Source organism: Lissotriton vulgaris, chromosome 1_1 (assembly GCF_964263255.1).
Source record: "Lissotriton vulgaris chromosome 1_1, aLisVul1.2, whole genome shotgun sequence".
NCBI classification, from domain to species: domain Eukaryota; kingdom Metazoa; phylum Chordata; class Amphibia; order Caudata; family Salamandridae; genus Lissotriton; species Lissotriton vulgaris.
Window position 1 is genome coordinate 315,534,886 of NC_141685.1, and position 24,032 is coordinate 315,558,917.

Consider the following 24,032-nt stretch of genomic DNA (forward strand, 5'->3'; position numbering starts at 1 on the left):
AACTTACACCTAAAACAAATTGGTTGAATAAACCAGGTTTTTTCAGGTGCACCTCCTGTCGTGCTTGCACTTTTGCAGTTAACGGTACACACTATGCTTCAGCTTTTAACGATAGGCTGATTCCAATACGTGAACATCTGACATGTCGCAGCGATTATGTAGTTTACCAGCTGACCTGCACTTGTTCATTGTCCTATATTGGAAGTACCAAATTACCAGCAAACCAGCGCATTTTGCAGCACATTCGTGCCATAGTCAACTCTGACATGAACTATCCAGTGGCGCGCCATTTTAAATTGGTGCATGATAAGAAATTAAAAGATCTCACTTATACCTTACTTTGTTCAGTAGCTAATCCGGGCAGAGGTGGAGATCGAGAAAAATTGCTTCACCAAAAGGAAGCATATTTTATACTGCTGCTTGATACTCGAGCCCCTGCAGGTTTAAATGCTTTTGATGAGTTGCATCATTTTCTGTAAAACGTTTGAGTTGTTTCCTTGATTGATATAGTTGCGGCCCTTACCAATGAGTATGTAGTTCTTCTTTTTGTCTTATGCAGTATGTTTCCCTTGTATTTTGGTGTGGTTGATTACCATTCTCAAATTTGAGATAACACACTGAGAAATCGTTTTCTCCTGGTTCTTATTGGTAGGATTTCTAATTGAGTTTTCTGTAGCCTGTCAATTTTTCATTTAGATCATGAAATATTTTTAAGCACTTGCACTTTAGCACAAAGGCACTTGGTTCACATTTAGACACATAATGTATCAGTGATAGGGATGCTAACAGCCAGCTTAGGGATTATGACATGTCAAATCTCTCTGTTTTCAAAATGTTTCTATGCACTAGCATTAGATTTCCAGAGTTCTTGCTATACTTAAAACTATGTTTGTAAAGTTGAAACTCAGGATTCATTTTATTTTTTGGTTGATATTTATTAACTCAGATGAGATTTACACAATCAATTGATTTCAGTTGATTTACCTGCCCTAAATTGTTTTGCTGGCTTGTTTAGATGATGCTATCTCTATTTTTTATTTGAGCACTATGCTCTAATTGTGTCTCTTTCGTTCATTTACCAAACATCAATGTTTTGAACTTTTTGGTTTCATTATGAACTTGTTGACCATTTGCTTTGTTGCAACCCTTGTGTCCTGTTTCTTTAGGCGCTTAGGCTTTTAATTTCAATTTAATGCACTGCCTACTCCTGACGCTTCATGTGATCAAGCTCCGCTTGCGGAGCGAAACGCGTCAGGGAGGGTACTAGCTCTTTTCACTTTGCTGAAATAAAATGGATTGCTGGCACAGAAGTGTGTGATGTGGCTTTTTGGTGTTTGCTAGATCAATTACAAGCACCTATTTTTGGAGTGAGGTCTACGCCTGCTGTAGCCGCTACCTTTGGCGGTCAGGAGTTTCTGTTCATATATATATATATATATCTCTGCCTTATGGCTCCCTCCTTTCCCTGGTAGGCGCTGCTATGTGTGGTCGCGTCACTCCCGCAGTTGAGCCCAACTGCTTAATTATTCCAACAATTTTCTCCCCCTCAAGGAAAGAAAAACGGAGTCGCACTTCAAAACAAAGCCCAGCACCACGCTGCAAGTTGATTTCTTCAAGTGATTTATTAATCCATGGGGTCAAAAGCAAGTAAACCAACGCGTTTCGACAGCGTCCACTGTCTTGATCACGGTCAGTTTGCGTGTATGTGCTCACATATTTTAAAACATTTCCTGAAACTTAGGTTCACACCCACTATGGGATTTCATGCACGAAGCAGAGCCCACTTTAGGGTGTAAATTAACTCTTAGCTTGACTACAAGTCCCAGCCTGCATTCACGGACTGAAGTAATTAATTAGACCCACTGAGGGTATTTAAATGAGCAGGCTGTGAGAGACATCTGCAGAATGCATGCTGAAACTCCATGATTAAGAGGCAGACAGCCTTGAAACGCGTCGGAGAATAATGTCATGAAATGCTACAGCTTGTTTTCCATTTTAAATAAACCTTGGAGGTGCTTTTGAAGTCGTGTGCGCTTCCATTGCTGTTGGGCATTTTGGATTGAACATATATATATATATATATATATATAAATTATTAAATATTATTAGTAGAATGTATTGAATTTACATTACATTAATTTTATATGTTATAACATTTAACATGTACTCCTTTAAACTGTATATGTATCACAAAATCAATGTTTTTGTGCGTTTTTGGATGATATTAGTGTCTACAATATATTTTGCAAATATCTTTTTACTTTTCATTATAAGTATAGGAACACAATGCTGTGGTAAACAATATTTTTGACACAATATTTTTGTCAACTATATTGTTTAACCCAATATTGTGTCATTGATCCCATTCTGTCAAATTACAGTGAAAGCTATTTCGCTCCACAAGAATGACAGACAGGATGGTTTCTAAACCATTAAGGTTTATTAGCAAACCAGTCAAAGTTACAGGATTAATCCCTTTAGTAAATAATTTGTCAGTGGAACATGGATTCAATATAGGCCCTGATTACGATGTCAGTCGCATGAGCATCTGAGCGACATTGTAGCGGAAACTGGACTACCCCACAAGGTGTCAGCGTTCCTGCTTACACTATTACAATGCGACCAACTTCCTGACGGTCGGAAAGTGTATTTTTACTATTGTGGCTTGTGCTGTAGGCTGCAGCACAAGCTGCTATAGTAAACATATTTTTTTAAACATGCTGTTTCCACCACACAATGCATGGATGTTTGAGGGGGCACCACGGGGGCCCCTCAGGACTCATAGCAGAGGCTCTGGTGGTACGGTGGCCCTGCGAGGGGCCCCCAAACTCGCTCTCTGACAGCCTTTCCATGTTCGAAAGGCCAAAATGGAAAGGCTGTGGGAAACGGACATCATAATCCTAGCGGTGGTGGCTGAGCAGGCACCGCTGCCATTTGGGGTATATCTGTCCCTCTGATGCCCCGTCGGGCTCCTTGAGCCTATTGGAAGTGCAGCAGAATTCCCCGGTGGGTTTCCCTCCAACCGCCAGTATCATAAAATGGCGGTCAGACGGAAACCTATGATGTCACATGGGAAGCCTCCGACGAGCTGTTGGATGGCTTTCCACCCGACATCACAATCGGGCCCATAGTTAATCCACTAGCATACAACAGATAGATGGCAATGTAAATCATTGCAAGGTACAAAAAAAGCAGAGGAGAGGAAGTATCAGTTCCATAAAGATCTTCCCTGAACTAAATTAAGCATCTAATGATGGCAAAGGGGAAAGCCTAAGCAGAAGGTGTCAGTCTTTCAAAAGAAGCATATGCATTCAAGAGTCTAACTCAAGAAACAGAAATAGGGAATATCAGCAAAATTAGGGAACGGGCTTACATCAGCGAAGTCAGCACAGAGTCTCCTAAACTTCATATTTATCACTACTAAAAATTATAAAGCCTGAAATTTTGTGCTGCACCACATGGTGCCGTACAATTTGGGGAAGCACGCAGACATAGGAGAAGGTAATAATAGAATCCAATAGGTAGGTGGTGCACTAGTGCAGACAGTATAGGTAGGGGCTGATGTGAGCCAAAAGGAAAGGACGAAGAGCATGTTTAGGTGAGTTTATTAAGTATGTGTGTGCATAAACACAGAGAAGAGATAGCCATTGGGGAAATTGACATATTAGGATTGACAAAGTGAATGTAAAGTAAGATGCGAATGAATTTAACAGCAAATACAGTATGGCCTGGCGAGGCTAGGGAGTAATTGGCATACCACGACATTGGGGCATTTATGAGTATTTGGCAGTGATGAAGGGACAACAGCAATAAATGATGATGATATTGTAAAGGAGGATATGCCTTTGGTGGGCTAATGATTGGTTGTAAGAGTTGAAATAGAAGACAACATTGGGAGTGACTTCAAAGCTGTGATTTCAGGAGCTTCCGGTATTCAAAATATACTGAAGCGTTAATAGTGGGTAAGTTTGGGTTGGTAACTTGGCTGATATGTTCCACTTCAGATGACAGTATACCTTGAGAAAGGCATTGCTGACAGGCAATGCATTAATCTGGCAGAAGGTAAATAAGAAGGGGAGAGGTTTATTGAGTATCATTGTGAATATGAAATCAAAAAGTATCGAAAAACAAAATAGTATATTACTTGAAGGTAGTTAGAAAGGATTTAACCTAGTAGTAGGCATTTAGAACCCTTGAGACTATCATTAGAAACAGCAATGTCTGAGGTAACAATGGGCAAGCAAAGATAATGGCTGCTACCCTAAGTTGATGGCCATAATCCCCTCCACAGGATACAGGCAATCCATCGTCCAAGCAGAGGGGACCAGCCATCCCACCTCTGTGTACGATCTGCAAATCTTTTAGATGATTTTAGATTAGCAATAACTGCTGCTACACTGTGTATGTATATGTGTCTGTGTGCGTGAAAGCACGTCTGTGTGTGTGTGTGTGTGTGTGTATGAGTGTAAGTATTTGTGTGTGTGATTATTCATGGAAGACTGCAGAACTTGAATATGAGGTTTGGAATTGTGTTTAAAAGTACAAGAGCAATTGAACTAACAAGTTGTTTATATTGTCCTCGACCTTTGGAAGGTAAGGCAATATAGAGCCTGACACCAGTGGCCTCTCGAATTCCATCCTTTCATGGAAGAGTGGGTTTGGAAGCAGCTGACTTGTAAGGTACAGATGAATAACATGTAAGGCACCACTTGAATGTTAGTGCTGCCTCCTGCGTGAATGGGTTTTCACCTGCCACCTTCCTATCAACATCCTCAGATAAAAGGTATGGTGCGTAAGCACCCAGTGGTCACCATAGAAGTGAGGGCCCCTCTCTTGTCCAACCCCATAATAAGACAGAGACAGAAAACATTATCATATCAAGGCATCCAACAAAATCTACCACAGGTCTTATGCTAAGTTAGACATCTTTTGTTTAACTACTGGCCTGTAAAGTGTGACTGCAGTCTGTCTGTCTGTTTGCATAGCGACTGACCAACATTTGCTGACAGCTGCTGCTCTTCTATTTAATCACTAGCTGGGACTCATCTTCTGTTTTGTTCTTATCTGAATGCACACCACTGACTTCACCACTAGAACTAGGCCCCTTCGAGAAAAACTGACTGCTGTCAACACTTACTCTGCATGCGAGAAAACTGAGCGAGTTACTTTTCTGGCAATTGGTAGAAACCAACACAATATGTAAATGCAAATGTATCTATGACTGGAGAGGGAGGAAGATTAAGGAATACACCAGAGTAGAACTGAAGACTAACAGTGTTATTTAGACTCGGCTGGGCCTACCAGACTGCAAATTTGGAAGAGAACGAGGCTCTGCCCCTTGGACGAGGACTGCCACAATATTTAGAAATCCCCGACTGCCTGGTGGGGATCTCTATGCTGAAAGACCATTAGTCTATGCAGTAATGAATGTTAAGTCCAGAAGTAAAGTCCCCAACTAATTTCCAAAGAACCCAGCTCCCCCTTACATTCCACATACCTCATAATGATTCCTGGTAGATTCTAAAAGAGAATATAGCAACACTACATATCCCCTTCCCACATAGAATGAACAATAAGAATGCATTACAAATAGAATACCAAACTGATAACTATATACAATGCAATTTCTCTAGGTAAACATACAATAAGATACAACAAAGCTTGAAAACGCAAAAGTTAAATTAATACAAAAATCTTACAGTCTGTTCAGAGTGTGGATGACTCTTCCTAATATACCCAACCTCCTTGAAACCACATTCTCACAATCCTGTTCTACCACTTCTCCATCCACAATCCCCATATTGAATTGCACCCGCGACGGATCCTCATCCACCTCATCCTCCAACAATCAATCACTCAAATCCAACATGTCCCCATCTCCTCCTTTTCTTTACTCAACATTTTTACATTTAGCAATTTAACTCATGTGCCTTAAACAATCATCACTGAATCTCGCAGAGTTTTGGAAACACGCAATAACCTTTAATGGCTCAGAAAATGCACTTTGAACATTCATCACTCTGCCCACCTTCTTAACTTTCACCCATTCTCCTACTTATAACGTTTCTTCTCTAAACGCATTCCTCAAGTCATAATTCTTTTCATACACACTTTGAGCTTTTATGATAGTACTTTTTAATTCTTCTGGAGACCATTCTACCTGTCTAGAACTGATCATCAATCCAATACTATTCGTAGTGAAAGGCTCTCTGCCACGCATCCACACAAATGGGTTATAACCTGTCAGACTTGGCGTCATCCTGTATCTCCACAACATTTTATTCAACTCTACCTCCCATTTCTTCTTGTTTTCACGTGCATTTTGAATGGTATAATAATGTGTTTAAACCGTTCTACAGCACAATTTCCAGCTGGATGATATACCAATGTTTTTACGTGTTGAACTCCATTTCTTTTAGGAAATTCCTCCTCCTTTAAAGCTGTACACTGTGCTCCATTGTCAGTCAGCTGTTTTTTGGCAATCCTTCCTTTAAAAATAAACCTTCCAAAAATCTCACAACCGTGGCCGCATCATCTTTCTCCACTGCTTACAAGTTTACCCACTTACTAAAACAATCCATGAACACAATGATGTATTTATTTTTACCTGACTCAGTCTTTATAGGACCCACAAAATCCACTGCCAACATATCCCTAACCATCTTAGGACATTCCTCTGGTATCAACGAAGGTCGCAACGGATGCAAATTGTTATCAGAATTGACACATTGCTCACAATTCCTCACTCTTCGCTCTACATCAAGATCAACTCTTGGCTACCAATAGAAGGATTTACTCTTCTCTTTGTCCTCACAATTTCAAAATGTCCACTGTGACATAAATCCATTACTTTTCCTCTCAGGCCCTTGGGAGGTAGAACATTTCTTCCCCTCATCACAAAACCAAATTCCACTTCCAACTCATTGCGTTTTTCCCAAAAACTTTGGTCTGGTTTCTTACCACCCGAACCTTTTAAAATAATATCTTTCGCTTTTTCCATCAATTCATCCTTTTAATACTCTGATTTCCACTCCTCTCTTCCAATAGAATTCAACTCTTCATCATGATTGAATGCAATTTATAAACCATACCCCACACTCACTACTTTGTGCCTCCTTAATAGGTAATGGAATACAACTAAAACAATCCACCACTTTGTTCTGTATACCCGGCACATAATTAATCCTTTAGTTATAGTCCTGCAATCTCATTGGCAGCCTTGAAGTTCTTGCTGATGCCTTCACAAGCCCTTTAGTAGTAAGCAAATTCACGAAAGGCTTGTGATCAGTTGTGACTTCAAATTCTGTTCCCCACACAAACGCTCTGAAGTGCTCCATTGCCCAAACTCAAGCAAGAGTCTCTCTCTCAATTACTGATTAAACTTCTTCTGCAGGTGTGAGACTGCTTGACACAAACCAAATCACAACTTCTCTTCCATCTTCTTCAATTTGAGTAAGCACAGCACCCAACCCTTTTCCACTTGCATCCACCATAAGTATGCTATGAAGGTTTGGATAGAAACCTGAATGGGTTCTGCATTACAAATTTCCTCTATTTTATCATCCTCACACTTTTCACTCCAATCAAATTTGTTGCGTAATTTCAATATTTGTCTTAAATCATAAGTCTTTTCTGCAAAGTTCCTTACACATTTTGAATAGAACTCAGCGAGTCCTAAAAACGAGCATAGTTCATCCTTACTTCAAGGTTCCAGGGTATCCCTCAATGCTTCTAGCAATTCTTTCTTTGGTGAAAACCATCCTTTCAAATTACATGTCCCTGATATGTCACCTTGCATTGTGCAAAGAGACACTTTGTAAACTCAGCTGTTAAACCCTTCTTCTCCAATACTTTCATTACTTCCTTCAATCGTTGAACTTGTTCATCCTGTTATCCCCCATAATCAGTACATCCTCCTGAAAGTATGCAACTCCTTTGATATTCCTCAGAACTTCGCTCATCAATCTTTGGAACGCTGTGGCTGCCGAATCCAGTCCAGACAGCAACTTGGTGATATGCTGATGATAAGTCCTCTGTTGAAAGATCAACTCATACCCTTTGTTTTTGCCAACAACTCACTTATTTCTGGTAATGGAAATTTGTCCACCTGAATTTGCTGGTTCACATTCCTCCAGTCCACACAAAGTCTAATTTTTCAATTGGACATCCTGGCCACCATGACTGGAGACATCCAATCCGATGACTTTATCTGTTTGATCACCCCCTCCTCCTTCGATCTGATCAACTCCTTTTCCATTTCACTTTGTACCACAAAAGGAACGTTTTTTACTTTAAAATTTATTGGTAATGCATTTTCCTTCAATATGATCCTGTGAGTGAACCCTTTTAACAACCCAATTTTGCCCGAAAATACCTCCTTGTATTCTTCACGTAGTTTCTCCCCCACTGTGTTTCCATCATCTAATACTAACACCTGTTCTTTACTATAAGTATTTAGAATAATATTCAAACTTCGTTGGTCTCTCCATTACTAAACACATGGACCATGTTCTGCCACTTACATTCTACCATCAGCTTTTCTTCCTTTAAATACAAAAGACACACCTCTGCACCCCACCATGGGTATAGCCTCCCCTGTGAAACTTTCTGGCTTAATTTCACACGTTTTCAACTCTTCACCAATCACACCTTCAAACTTCTCCTTCCATATTTCCAAATTAATATTAGTAAAGGGCGATCCTGAATCTGCCATTAAAACAAAAGGCACTCCATCCACCACCGCTTCACATTTGGGTTTGTTCCGTCCTCGATTCTCAACATCTAAAACTACGTTGTTAGCTATTATCACACGAGCATTCTCTTCTTCAGACTGTTCCTCCTCCAAAGAAAATTCTCTTTTACTCTCCATCACACATTGAATTGTCTCCCTCCCATCTCTCCTCCTACATGCACGTGCATAGGGCCGAATTCACAGGATGAACTTAAGACTCAATCCTAAACTTACTACTATTTTGGTATTCACAGAATGCACTTACTACTTTTGGCATTCACAGAATGAACTTACTACTTTTGATATTCAGAGAAGATTTTGTCTTAGGTTTGTCTTAAGACAAACTTAAGACAAAATCCTAACTTCTGTGAACACCAAAAGTAGTAAGTTTATTTTGTGAATACCGAAAGTAGTAAGTTCATTCTGTGAATGCCAAAAGTGGTAAGAGCATTCTGTGAATACCAAAATAGTAGTAAGTTTAGGATTGAGTCTTAAGTTCATTCTGTGAATCAGGCCCAGTGTGTCCTATTAAACCACATATAGAACACTTCTGATCCCTCTGCATTGTCTACTGTTCTCAAGATGTTCCTGACTACAACACCTGCAACAACTCTACCCCTTTTGACCTTCTCTCCTGTACTTCACTTTTGCTGAAGCAGAAAAATTCATAAGTCCCTTCACATCTAGGGCTTCAATTCCTACCACATTCTTTTTAATAGATTTCTTATCATAAATTATACAAACTTCTTCATGTTCTTTGCTGTCATCCAAAGCAGCCTTCGCACATCTCAAAGATACTTCTGCTTTTCTTACAACTGCCAAAACTTTGCTTAATGTACCATCCCACATGGCCCATAACCTCTCTTGTACTTTATTATTATTTTTCAGCATGGTAATTTGATCTCTTATCAATTCCTCTTGTAATGTCCCAAATCTACATGGAACTGCCATTTTTTTAAGCACAGCCAAATAATGAACAATTGTTTCATTTTGTTCTTGCTTCCTAAGGAAAAATGTATACCTATCTATAGTAATGCACACAGTAGGGGCACAGTATTTTTCCAAATGATCTAAAGCATTAGCATAGACGTCTGTTTCATCTTCTCCGGTCACTTTTTTCTCCCTCTGATTGTATTGCTTAATACCTTCAGGTCCTAATGAATGTAAGAGAATACCTGTTTTATCACTGGTGTTAATGCTTCATTGTTAATAGTAACTATATAATTCTCAAAATAATCTTTCCATTCTTGCCATGTCATGCACGGCTCTGCAGGACATAGCAAATTTGTGTTGGCGGAGTTAACGTAAACGTCTGCTCTGCACACATCACTGCTGCTAAGTATACACTTTTTACACCTATTCCCTTTCTATTCCTTTAAATAGGATACAATTATATCACTAAGAGTTGTTAAAATATTTACAATACACCCAAATATTGTCCCCAGTTAAAATAATAAAAACACACCCCAAAACCCAAACCCAGCCTGATACCTAAAATTACCCCTGGCACCCCAAAACCCAAGACCACCCTGAACCTCAAAATTACTCTTAGCACCCCAAAACCAAACTCACCATGAACACTAAAATTACACCTTTCACCCCAAAAACCCATACTCTCCCTAAAACTTAAACTTACCCTTGACAACCCAAACCCCAAATCCATCCTGAACCCAAAAATTAACCTTGGCACTCTAAAACCTATAACCCACCGTAAACCCTATATGTACCTTAAACTTACATGTAAAACACATATGCCTTTACCATTCATGCCATTACAACGAAATTCATTGTAAAGGCATGCGTGGTAAAAGCATATGCATTGTAATGCCAAGTGTCGTAATGGCATTACGATGTAATGGTGGTTGCCTTGTAACAACCGCCTTATAATGTCAACGCATTGTAACATCTGCGTTGTAATGGTTGCTTCCCAATGACAGTGTCCAGCTCTGTTGACTCCTGAAACTAAATAATCGAGTCACAACTCTGACAAGAGGCATTACTTTTTGGTTTCCATGTAATGCAATTTCTGAATTGTGGACTATTTTTTTCTTTGCTTTACTATTTACAGTTCTGTTTCTCGATAAAAAAACGTTCTGCCATGCCATGGGACAGATTAGAATCAAGCAAAACCAATTGCGAAATTTAAATGCAGTCCTTCTTGCGACGTCTGATCAGATTATAAAGTGTTAGGAAACTATTTCAGGTCTAATTTTGGTTTACAGTATTTACAGGAAAATCAAATTTGTACTCACCTGAACATGGATTGGGGGATGTTTGTTTTCACAAATGGAATGGCCCCTTGTTTCTTTAAAACCTGCACGATCACGCTGTCAGTTGACTCTGGAATGCCGAGGTAACATGCAAGTCCACAGTTTGAGTCATGCCCCTAAGAAGAAGGAGTCATTACATGATGTTCATTGGAAAAGTCTACAATAAATTATAAAATTACTACTGAAACATGTAAAAATATACATCGAAGGACATACTTTCATCAAATCAAACATTTGCTACTTAGCTCATGTCTAAGTGGCACTTCTTTGGCTTAGAGAAAACTTTATTCAACTGCCAAAACATTATAGTAAAAAAAAAAAGGGTCCTCATTTACAACAAAATAAGACAGGACGGCACCGCAGTTGTATGACGGAACAACGCGGGGAAATACTCTGCATGCCTTTACCACACATTTTTCGCCCCACATTTTTTTAGAACGCATATGCTTTTATAACGTATGCCTTTACCAAGCATTGTTTATATATATGTACACATATATATATATATAAACAATGTATTTGTGGGGGGAGACCACCCACACCTCAAAACATATCATAAATATGTGGTAAAGCCATACGTTGTAAAAGCATGTGCGTTCTAAGACCATGCGTGGTACAAAATGCATGGTAAAGGTACAGCATGGTAAAAACCTCATAAAGGCTGTTTCTCGGTGCCGCAAGCCATTTTGCTGCAATAAAATGCGTTATTTTAAAGTCACAGGGATACATTATATTTACAACAATATGATGCATCCCTGTGCTTTCCCCTTCGCTGGTTCACAGTTGGCTGCTATAAGCAATGCAGACACCCTTGCAGCATGGTGCAAGGGTGCCTGCGATGAGAGGGTGATTGTTTTTATGCAGGAAGGGACACCTTCATCCAGAAAAGCAATCATTGATGGCCTTTTCCTCTTTCTATGTGAGCTGCAGAATACAGCATGCATAGGAGGAGGAAAGAATGATGAGTTGCACCTCCTTACCACTCCCCAGGGCACATTTGCAGGTTTACAAAATGTTGTAAATCTGGGAATGTGGCAGAATCAATGGGTGTTGCATGATAACAACCACAGCAATACCCGTGGCACTCCCCTTTCACACAAAGTAATGCGTGAAAAGAGGCCATATTTACAAGGCCAGGAAAAGCCACACATGGTGGCTTTGCGTAGCCTTGTAAATATGAGCCAGCACACTGCGCCGCCGGTGCGTCAAAAGTGGAGCACCAGTGGCACAAGTGGCTTGTAAATCAATCAATCAATCAATCAATCGATCAATCAATCAATCATTTGAGGACACCCCCGTGCCGCACGGCCACCAGCTGCTGCGTGTGCCCCCTCCGCCTTACTGCCTCGCTGCCCGGCTGCCGCCGCGTGACCACGCCCCCTCCTTCGAGCGGCGTGGTCCGTGGTCGCTCCTGGGCGCCGCTTCTCTCCCTGTGCCCTGCTGTCAGTATTGTTAGCTTAGCTTAGAATTGTACTATTGCCTTATTTTGTATTTTTGTCATTTTTGTTTAGTTTGGTATAATTGTAGTTTCGTCCCTCTGTATCCCTCCCCGCTTCCCGCCACCGCTGCTAACCCCGCCCCTTTTGCCTTCTGTACCCTCCCCGCTCCCGCCTCCCAGCTGCTCCGCCCCCGCGCACTTCGCCATATATGGCGACCGTGCGAACGCGCAGCGGTCACGCGCAGCCGGCGCGCCGATTGTGCGCCGAAGGCGCGCCAAAGGTAAGCCCGTCTGTGCCCGTCCGCGCCTGGACCGCGCCCAGTGCCAGGACCCCTGGCCCACGAGGACCCCGGCCAACCCGCCTGACATACACCGCCGCCGCCCTCATCGCACTCTACTCCGGCCGATCCCCAGGATGCCACCGAGCCACCCCACGACGCTCCCACGGACCCTTCAGCTGCCACGCCTGCAAGTTCACCTGCATCCGGACCTGCATCGCACCAGCACCCGCCAAGTCGAACTCCAGCAGCACCCACCTCAAGTGCATCCTCCTCAACACCCGCTCTGTCCACAGACACGCCATCGAACTCTGGAACCTCCTCAACACCACAGCCCCTGACGTTGCCTTCCTCACGGAGACCTGGATGAACGCCTCTTCAGCTCCCGACATCGCCATCCCAGAGGGCTACAAGATCACCCGGAGGGATCGCACAGCCAACCAGATGGGAGGAGGCATCGCCATCATCCACAGGAACACCATCCGTATCACGACCAGCACCGACAACACCCTTACCACCGCCGAACACCTGCACTTCCAGATCCACACCGACCCGAAGACCACCCTCAGAGGCACTCTGATCTACCGACCTCCGGGACCACGCACCCAATTCAGCGAGGACATCGCCGACTTCGTCAGCCCGCACGCCCTCCCCTCCGCTGACTACATCCTCCTGGGAGACCTCAACTTCCACCTGGAGAACAACAACGACCGCAACACCAGCACCCTGCTCAACAACCTCGCCAATCTTGGACTCAAGCAGCTGGTGTCCACCCCCACCCACCTCGCCGGACACACACTCGACGCAGTCTTCTCATCCAGCACAGACATCACCTTCAGCCACGCCACAGAGCTTCAGTGGATGGACCACAGCTGCGTCCACTTCACCTTCAAAAGAACGACGACCCACCACCACCAGCAACAGGCTGCCCGCAGAAGCTGGAACAAGATCACAGCCGACCAGCTCGCCACCTCCCTGAGCCAGCACCCTCCTGCCAGCTCTGCGAACCCCAGCCAGGCCGCCGACAACCTCACAAAGTGGATCAGCAACTGCGCGGACGAGCTCGCCCCGCTGAGGACCCCGCCCAGCAGACCCGGCAGCAAGAAAGCCCCATGGTTCACCGACGAACTCAAGAGCTCCAAGAAGAACTGCCGAGCCCTCGAGAAAGTCTGGAGAAGGGAACCAACACCGGACAACATGACCACCTTCAAGCTTGCCACCCGGAAGCACCACCAGCTGATCCGCGCCGCCAAGAAAACTGCATTCAAGGACCGGCTGGACAACAACGCACACAACTCCAAGGAACTCTTCAACATCGTGAAAGAGCTATCCAACCCCAGCGCAGGAAACAACAACATCACCCCATTGCAAGACCTCTGCAACTCCCTTGCCTCATACTTCCACAACAAGATCGCGGACATACACAACAGCTTCAACAACCAACCAACGCACACCACGACCGAACCACCACCCCCCACCACCACCCTCCGCGCCTGGACTCCAATCAGCACCGAAGACACCGTCCGCACGATGAACTCCATCCACTCCGGATCTCCGACCGACCCCTGCCCCCACCACGTCTTCAACAAGGCCGATGCTGTCATCGCACCCCACCTGCGAGACATCATCAACACATCCTTCGACACCGCCACCTTCCCTGAGAGCTGGAAGCACGCCGAACTCAGCGCTCTACTCAAGAAACCCACAGCGGACCCCACCGAACTCAAGAATTACCGCCCCATCTCGCTCCTCCCGTTTCCAGCCAAAGTCATCGAGAAGACCATCAACAAGCAGCTGGCCGCCTTCCTTGAGACGAATGGATCCCTCGACCCCTCACAGTCTGGCTTCCGAGCCAACCACAGCACCGAGACCGCCCTCATCGCCGCCACCGATGACATCCGAGGCCTGATGGACAACGGAGAAACAGCGGCCCTCATCCTCCTGGACCTCTCCGCGGCATTCGACACTGTCTGCCACCGCACCCTAGTTCAGCGCCTCAGCAACGTCGGAATCCAGGAGAAGGCTCTGGAATGGATCATCTCCTTCCTCGACAGAAGAACACAGAGAGTCCGCCTACCACCGTACAAGTCAGAGGCCACCGAAGTCATCTGCGGCGTCCCTCAGGGATCCTCGCTGAGCCCCACCCTCTTCAACGTCTACATGAGCCCCCTCGCGGCCATCGCACGCCAACACAACCTGAACATAATCTCCTACACCGACGACACCCAGCTGATCCTCTCCCTGACCAACGAGCCCGCCGCCGCCAAAGCCAACCTGCACGAAGGGATGAAAGAGGTAGCCGAGTGGATGACGACCAGCCGCCTGAAATTGAACTCAGACAAGATGGAGGTCCTCATCCTGGGCTCTTCCCCCTCCGCCTGGGACGACTCCTGGTGGCCTCCAGCCCTGGGCACCGCACCCAAACCGGCAGACCACGCACGCAACCTGGGCTTCATCCTGGACTCCTCCCTCTCCATGACCAGGCAAGTCAACAACGTCTCCTCGGCTTGCTTCAACATCCTTCGCATGCTACGAAAGATCTTCTGGTGGATCCCCACCGAGACCAGGAAGACCGTTACCCAGGCCCTCGTCACCAGCCGACTGGACTACGGCAACGCCCTCTACGCCGGTACCACCGCCAAGCTCCAGAAGAGACTCCAGCGGATCCAGAACGCCTCAGCCAGACCCATCCTCGACATCCCACGAACCAGCCACATCTCCGGACATCTGAGAGACCTGCATTGGCTCCCCGTCAACAAAAGAATCACCTTCCGCCTTCTCACCCACGCACACAAAGCCCTACACGACCAAGGCCCGAGCTACCTCAACAACCAAATCAACTTCTATGCTCCCAAACGCCACCTCCGATCAGTCAACCACGCCCTCGCCGTCGTCCCCCGCATCCGAAGAGCGACAACAGGAGGAAGGTCCTTCTCCTACCTGGCCGCCAAGACCTGGAACTCCCTCCCGACCGACCTGCGCCTGACCCAAGACCACCTCTCCTTCAGGAAGAAGCTGAAGACCTGGCTGTTCGAGCAGTAACGGCACCCCCCTCCCCCCAGCGCCTTGAGACCCTACGGGTAAGTAGTGCGCTCTATAAATGTCTTTGATTGATTGATTGATTGATTAAAGCCCACTACATACCCGCAAGGGTCTCAAAGCGCGGGGGCGCTACTGATCAAACAGCCAGGTCTTCAGTATCCTCCTGAAGGTCAGCAGGTCCTAGGTCTGCCGTAGGCTCAGTGGGAGGGTGTTCCATGTCTTGGCGGCGAGGTGGGAGAAGGACCTGCCACTGGTGGTTGTTCTTCGGATTCGCGGGACAGTGGAGAGTGAGAGGTTTCTGGAGCATAGCGGGCGGTTGGGGATGTACAAGGAGAGCTGTCTGTTGAGGTAGGCTGGGCCGGTCTTGTGGAGAGCCTTGTGTGCGTGGGTGAGGAGCTTGAAGGATATCATCTTGTTGACGGGAAGCCAGTGCAAATTTCTCAAGTGGGGGGTGATGTGGCCGTGGCGTGGTATGTCACTGATCAGTCGTGCTGTGGCGTTTTGGATGTGTTGTAGTCGTGTGATGAGCTTGGTTGGGGCTCCCACGTAGAGGGCATTTCCGTAGTCGAGTCTGCTGCTGACGAGGGCCTGGGTGACTGTCTTTTTTGTATCTGTCGGGATCCATCTGGAGATCTTGCGGAGCATGCGTAGGGTGTTGAAGCAGGAGGAGGAGAAGGTATTGACTCGCTTGGTCATTGAGAGCGTTGAGTCGAGGATGATTCCCAGGTTGCGTGTGTGGTCAGTGGGTGTCGGGGCTGCCCCCAGTGCCGTCGGCTACCAGGAGTCGTCCCAGGCTGAAGGGTTGGAGCCGAGGATGAGGACCTCTGTCTTGTCCGAGTTCAGCTTCAGACGGCTGGTTTTCATCCAGTCGGCGACGGCCTTTATTCCTTCGTGGAGGTTGGCTTTGGCGGTGATGGGGCCCTTGGTGAGGGAGAAGATCAGCTGAGTGTCGTCGGCATAGGAGATTATGTTGAGGTCGTGCTGTCGGGCTAAATGTGCGAGCGGGCCATGTAAATGTTGAACAGCGTCGGGCTGAGGGAGGATCGCTGGGGTATGCCACAGATGATCTCCGAGGCTTTGGAATGGAATGGGGGGAGGCGGATGCTCTGGGTTCTTCCGGAGAAGAAGGAGGTGGTCCAATCCAGAGCCTTGTCTCGGATCGCTGCAGCGTGGAGATGTGCGCGTAGTGTGCGGAGGCAGATGGTGTCGAAGGCGACAGAGTGGTCTAGAAAGATGAGTGCTGCGGTCTCGCCGTTGTCCAGCAGGATCCTGATGTCATCGGTGGTGGCGATGATGGCAGTCTCGGTGCTGTGTGTGCTGCGGAACCCTGACTGGGAAGGGTCCAGGGTTTTGTTATCTTCGAGGTATCGGGTTAGCTGGCTATTGACGGCTTTCTCAATGACCTTGGCCGGGAAGGGGAGCAGAGAGATGGGCCGGAAGTTCTTGAGGCTTCTTGGGTCTGCCTCATGTTTTTTTAGTAGGACATTGATCTCAGTGTGTTTCCAGATCTCTGGGAAGGTCGCGGTCTCGAGAGAGAGATTGATGACGTTGCGCAGGTGGGGTGTGATGGAGCTGCTTGCACTGTTGAAGACCTGGTGCGGGAATGGGTCTGAAGGAGAACCGGAGTGGATTGAACGTGGATATCTGCTATCTTGCGGTGGAAGAAGGTGGCGAGGGAGTCGCACAGATCTTGCGACAGCGGGATGTCGTTGGTGTTGGAGCTGGGGTTGGAGAGTTCCTTCGCAATGTTGAAGTACTCCTTGCTATTGTGTGCGTTGTTGTCGAGGCGGTCTTTGAAGGAGGTCCTCTTGGCCGTCCTGATGAGGTGGTGGTGGTTGCGGATGGCGTCCTTGTGTGCTGCGTAGCCATCCGGAGTTTGTTCACTGTGGCATTTCTTCTCTAGTTTCCGGCAGACTTGCTTGGAGGCTAGGAGTTCTGGGGTGAACCAGCTGGCCCTCTTGCTGGTGTCTCTGTGGGTGGGTTTCTTCATCGGGCGAGGATGTTGGCGCAGTCCTCGATCCAGCATCTGAGGCTGGGGGCAGCGTTGTCGGTGTTGGAGGGTTCGGTGGGTGGGCTGAGAGAGAGGTTTCTTTGTAGTTGGTCTTCGGTGATTTTGCTCCAGCAGCGGCGGGGGATCTGTTGGTTGCGGTGGTGTGTGGTGGGTTTCTGGAAGGCGAAGTGGATGCAGCGGTGGTCAGTCCAGAGGAGTTTGGTGGTGAAGCTGATGGAGACATGCAGGCTTGAGGAGAAGACGGGGTCGAGCGTGTGGCTGGAGGATGGGTGGGCGTTGTGACGAGTTGCTTCAGTCCGAGGTTTGCAAGGCTATCGATTAGGGTTGAGGAGTTGTTGTCGTTGTTCTCAAGGTGAAAGCTCGGAATGGTAGACGAGGGTGCTCCTGAGGGTGGAGTTAGGGTCTGTGTGGATCTGGAAATGCATGTGTGCAGCGGTGCTGAGCACGTCATTGGTTCTAGTCGAGACCCTGATGCTGTTTTTTGGACAATGGTGATTCCACCTCTGACTCGGTTGGTGCAGTCTCTGCGGGTGATCTTATAGCCCTCTGGGATGGCTATGGCGATGCCGGGTGAGAAGAAGTCGTTAAACCAGGTCTCTGTCAGGAAGGCGACTTCCCGGGATGTTGTGTCTAGCAGGTCCCAGAGCTTGACAGCATGCTTGCGTGCGTAGCGGGTGTTCAGTAGCATGCATTGGAGGTGGTTGGGGTCTTTCTTGGTGGGTGGTTCGTCAGCTCTGAGGCTGGTGTAGCTGCCGTTGCGGCAGGTGAAGGGGCGGGGTGTGCCTTTCGGGGCAGCCTTGAAGCAGGTGTGGCTCCGTCCGGAGTTGAGAGCGTGCAGAGTGCTGGCGTCGTAGTGGCTGCGGTTGTCGTGGCGGGTGCGGGGGCCAGCGGTTCTGGTGCTGGGCAAGGTCCAGGCGCGAATGGGCGCAGACGGTCTTGCCTTAGGTGCACCAGCGGCGTGCCCGCTGCATGGCCATGCAGCGGCTGGCATATATGGGGAGGTGGGAGGGAGGAGCAGATGGGAGGTGGGGGCAGCGAATGGGCAGTGGGCAGTCAGGGGGATGGGGCCACAGGGGACGCAGCGGCCAGGGCGGTGATGTACAACAAAGGTAACAGAAGGAAAAAGAGGCACAGAAACGAGGGAAAAACGAGTGGCACAGAGGGCAAACGGGCACAAGAATCGAGTGGAATAGAAGGCAGAAGGGCAAAAAAAACGAGTGGAACAGAGGGCAGAAGGGCACAAAAATGAGTGGAACAGAAAGCAAAACAAATAGAGAAAAATGAGCGGCACAGAAGGCAAAAAAGGCACAGAAATACCGGAACAACATGTGGCACAGAGGCAAAATACAGAATACAGAAATACAGGGGCAGCTAAGTACAGAATGCAGATTGGGCAGAACGGGCAAAGAGGCACGGTTCAGCGAGGGGAACAGAAGGGAAAACCGGGCAGGGACACAGGGGCAGCGAGAGGTACAGAAGGAAAGACCGGGCAGAGAGAGCACGGGGGCAGCGAGGGGAACAGAGGGAAGAAAAAGGGGCATGGACCACATACGGGCAGCGGGCGAAGACAGACAACAGCAGTCACAGACACAACAATGAAAATACAGGCAATACAATAAAAGCAATAAAGCGGAGGATGAACAAACCTACCTACGGCCTACCACTGGCCATCAGGGATGAGGCGCAGGTGGGAGCCTGCGGGTGGTGGAGGGCCTCAAACTTCCTTAGCAGTGGCTGTGGCAGCTGGGTCAGGGACACACAGGTGGCGCTGTCCGAGTGGGAGCGACCTGCCTGGTAGGGTCAAGGGTCGCGCTCCTCACAGCGCAGTGGCCAGCGTATATGGGGAGGTGAGAGGGAGGAGCAGCTGGGAGACAGGGAGCGGGGGCAGCGAATGGGCAGTGGGGAGTCAGGGGAGCGGGGCCGCAAGGGCAAGAGCGGTGACAAGGAAGGTAACAGAAGGCAAAAGGGGCACAGAAACAAGGCAAAAATGATTGGCACAGAAGGGCACAAAAAACGAGTGAAACAGAGGGCAGAAGGGCACAAAAAACGAGTGTAACAGAAGGCAGAAGGGCTAAAAAAACGAGTGAAAAACAAGTGGCACAGGGCAGAAGGGCACAAAAAAACGAGTGGAACAGAGGGCAGAGGGCACAAAAAAGGAGTGGAACAGAAGGCAAAAGGGGCACAAAAACAAGGAAAAAACGAGTGGCGCAGAAGGGCACAAAAAAAACAAGTGGAACAAAGGGCAGAAGGGCACAAGAACGAGTGGAACAGAAGGCAGAAGGGCACAAAAAATGAGGGAAAAACGAGTGGCACAGATGGCAGAAGGGCACAAACAAACGAGTGGAACAGAGGGCGGAAGGTCACAAAAAACAAGTGGAACAGAAGAGAAAAGAGGCACAAAAACGAGGGGAAAACGAGTGGCACAGAGGGCAGATGGGCACAAAAAAACGAGTGGAACAGAGGGCACAAAAACGAGTCGAGCAGAAGGCAAAAGGGGTACACAATGAGGGAAAAACGAGTGACACAGAGGGCACAAGGGCACAAAAAAACGAGTGGAACAGAGGGCAGAAGGGCACAAAAAACGAGTGGAACAAAAGGCAGAAGGGCACAAAAACGAAGGAAAAATAAGCCCCATGGTATATAAATTAAAAAACAATATATAGACTGGCTTTGGGTCACCCCTCTTCAGTCATTGCTTATCTGAAGTGTCAGTGACAGTTTGAATCAGCTCACCGGTCTGAATACATACAAGGTGAAGGGGCCAGTCCTTTGCAACCAATATTTTATATGGTAGTGTTTGCCCATGGACAGCTATTCCGCATTTCAGCATGACATCATATTGCCTGGTTTTCGTGTGAGTGCAACAGGGAAGTGGAACGCTCCAAAGGTAAAGATGTTTGTCTGTAAGAATCGCCAGGCACACAAGCTATCCAGGGCATGGGCATAAGGCAGGCCCCTGCAGCACTGGGTGGCCCTAATCCTCCTGGTGCCTCACCCTTCAAGGGGTAGCCCTATTCAGCCAGGGGTCAAATAATATCTCTAAGACATAGGCTAGTGAGATATCATGGAAAGAAAGTTTGAGCAATATTTATTGTGCTCGGTTCCAGAGCTGCTCCAGGACACCCTCTGGTGCAAAGTGCAACCTAGACTGTACTTACATAACCCAATGTCTCCAGGATGTTTCAGGCTGGAATAATTTGGTCACATCCCATCCTTTTCATTTGCTGCAATGCAGCAGTTGGTTCAGGACCGGAACCTCACCATGCACTTACGCCTTGACTAGCCCAACGACATGCTGGACTGCCAAAGCAAGACACAGCAGGGGGCAAAGGTCTGTTTTTGATGAGCCTAATTTTTATCAGCTGTCAGGAGGTTGAAGGAGGACTCTATGGCCATGTCTGGGACAAGTGTAACCAGGGCAGGTGTGCAATGTCCATAGGGCTGAAAGGGCTTTAGCCCACCAATCGGTGTGTCTCAGCCAAGGCTAATGCCCCTTCCAGGGCACACGGATCATTCGGAAGCACTGTGGACTTGGTTGGCCAGACACCAGTTACCTGACACCTTCACTCAGCCTCATCTAAGTATTTCACAGGCAGCCGCGGTCGGTAGTGGGAGTACCTGCCGGGTGGTCATGTGGGGAGGGGGAGGGGCAGGGTGGGGGTAGTCATCTATGGATTACGGAAGTTTACAGGTAAGTAAATATAGAAATGAATTTTGTTGCGTGCACTGCATCCCCAAATGCGATGCAGTGCGCGCAACGAAATTAGTTTTATTTATTTATTTGTTTACTTATCTGTAAACCTCCGTAATCCATAGATTACTAGCCCCCACCCTCTCCCTCCCCCTCCCCATGTCACCCCCCGGCAGGTACTCCCACTACCGACCGCGGCTGTTCACATATCTTTCAAATAACATTTACTTGTCTGCAGAGGCTTTGTTTTTTCCCATATCCCCTGCGTTCCCAATGCATATTCTTTCCTTTTGTAACTAACTTTTGCTACCACAAAGTATGTAGGATGACGCATGAAGGGGGCGTGAAGGCTGAGTCTTTGGGGAATGAGCTGGGAGAGAGTGGCAATTTGGTAGGATTAATTTAGTGAAAAGTAACTTTAGGCATATCAAGTGACTGAAAGTGTGTTGCAGGCTCAACAAATCATTTAGGGCCATATTTACAAGCCCAATTCACCACCGGAGCATCACTTTTTTTGACACTTCGGTGGCGTAGCGCTATTTCCCATATTTACAAGGTGGCGCTAAGCAACTTAACGGGCCTAATGCCACCTTGTAAACATGCTCATTTCAGCCACAGTCCTCTGTGGCAAAGGGGGCATGTAATGGGTGCTCCTGTGGGCGTTCCACCGCAACACCCATTGCTTTTTGATGCTGCCCCAGATTTACAAGGCTGAGGCAGCACCAAAAACTAACGCCAGGGAATGCCTGGACATATAATGGCGATACGCGGAGAAATTATTAATTTCTCCACATTTTGGTCTTCCATTCTGTGCTGCATTCTGCAGCACACATAGAAAGAGCAATTTGCCCCTGCAGGCATGCACCCTTGCAACATGGCGGCAGGGTGACTTTCCTGGCACAAAGCAGCTTGCTTTTGCGTCAGCACTATGGGAAACACAATGTATTCTTGAGTATATAGTGCATCCCTGAATTTAAAAAATGTCAGAGCGTGGCGTTGCCAAATTTGGTATAGTACTGGGCTCCAAAATTTGTTTGTAAATATGCCCAATTGTTCCCCCAAAACTGAAAAATGGCATAATACTAGTACTTTAATTATATCGGAAAACCCGACCCGTCAATACAGTGGTGTCGCGCACAATGATGCACCTCCCCTGCATACTGTGATTAGGGGTTTCTTTGCATCTTATATATCACAGATATTCATTGGCCTTAGGCAGACGGGGCCCCCACCAGGCCAGGAGCCCACTGAAGGGTGGAGGCCCTCCCTGCACTGAAATCCCAGCGTGGCAGAGTGGATAGGCATGGCAATGAATAACAGCGCACCGCTGCCACAGGAAAAGATACACAAGCACATTGTTTAATTCCCGAATTTTGGGGTGATGCAGGAGCGATTGGTCTAGCACAGTGTATTCTCGGAACACCAGACGCTACCCTCCCTGGTGCCCAGTTTGACCAAATAAGGGGCTTGTACAAGCTCCCCACTCACATATTACAATTCACATAAACATTGGAGAATAATTACAGGCCTTCTTCAGTTCTTCAAATGTTTTTGTTTTATTATCAGTCTATTTGATCCCATTCCCTGTTGTTTACTTTTCATAACACCACTTTACATACAGCCAACACAAGGTGCGCGATTGCAAAACACTTTCTCAAGAATGTAACTGAAGCCAATATATACAATAATCATGAATTCAATTTCATGCTTAGCAAAAAATATATATTTGCTCATTACAGGTATCTTAAAGGTGACATCTTCAGAGCCAGTAATAAATGTTTTGAATGGCATGTAGTGACAATTGATAACATGTCAACATTATACTAATATTCCTAGAGGGTTCGTTTCTTATGATCATAACAATGCTATTGTTTTGTGTATTTGTACCTTTATTTCTAATTGTATATTTTACATTTCTAAATGTTATTACTTATTCTACCATAGCAGGCTTAGGCTTAAGATCCTTCAGAAAAAAACATGTTCACCCTGGCCTGCAACCACAGATGTATCAATCAGCTTGCATCTCACCTTTCCACTTCTTTCCAGGATGTGATAAACAGCACTTCAACAGCGCATTTAGATCATGCACTTTAAAGTGTGGCTTTTTTGACATTTCAGAGAGTATCATAATTAATATAGAGTATTATTGATACCACTGGAACATGGAACATGATGCCGCTCCCCTTGTCAATTCTGTTTCTTTAGGCAGGCGGTAAAACGGAAATCACCAATTTCTGTGCATTCACGTCAAGCGTCTGAAGAAATAATTGTACCTCATCCAATTCAGCCCAGCCCAGCCCACACCCCAGGAAACCGGCTTTCTATTCTTCAATCTTCACGCATACAGCTCTGCCCTAGTAAAACACTCTTTCAGTATCAAACCTGCCCAATTTCCATGTATATCCTTCTACTCCCAAACAACCTGCTCAAACAGTTTCTGAACTGTGCTGTATTGTCACCCTAATTGGCAATCCTCTCCATCTCATGGACGACATCCTATTTTTGCATCAGCCACTGGCCCCCACCCATGCACAGTGCTGACCCAGTCAGTGTACTGTGCTGAGGGAGCCA

General features: G+C 46.7%; 1 protein-coding gene across 1 annotated transcript in view; it reads right to left on the reverse strand.

The window, feature by feature from the left end:
- Positions 1-24,032, reverse strand: part of LOC147747111 (vitamin D3 hydroxylase-associated protein-like) — a 373,652-nt gene that overhangs the window by 227,326 nt on the left and 122,294 nt on the right. The window contains exon 4 of the mRNA XM_086952362.1: positions 10,984-11,117. Within this exon, the coding sequence (XP_086808488.1) occupies positions 10,984-11,117 (134 nt within the window). The remainder of the gene's footprint in view (positions 1-10,983; positions 11,118-24,032) is intronic.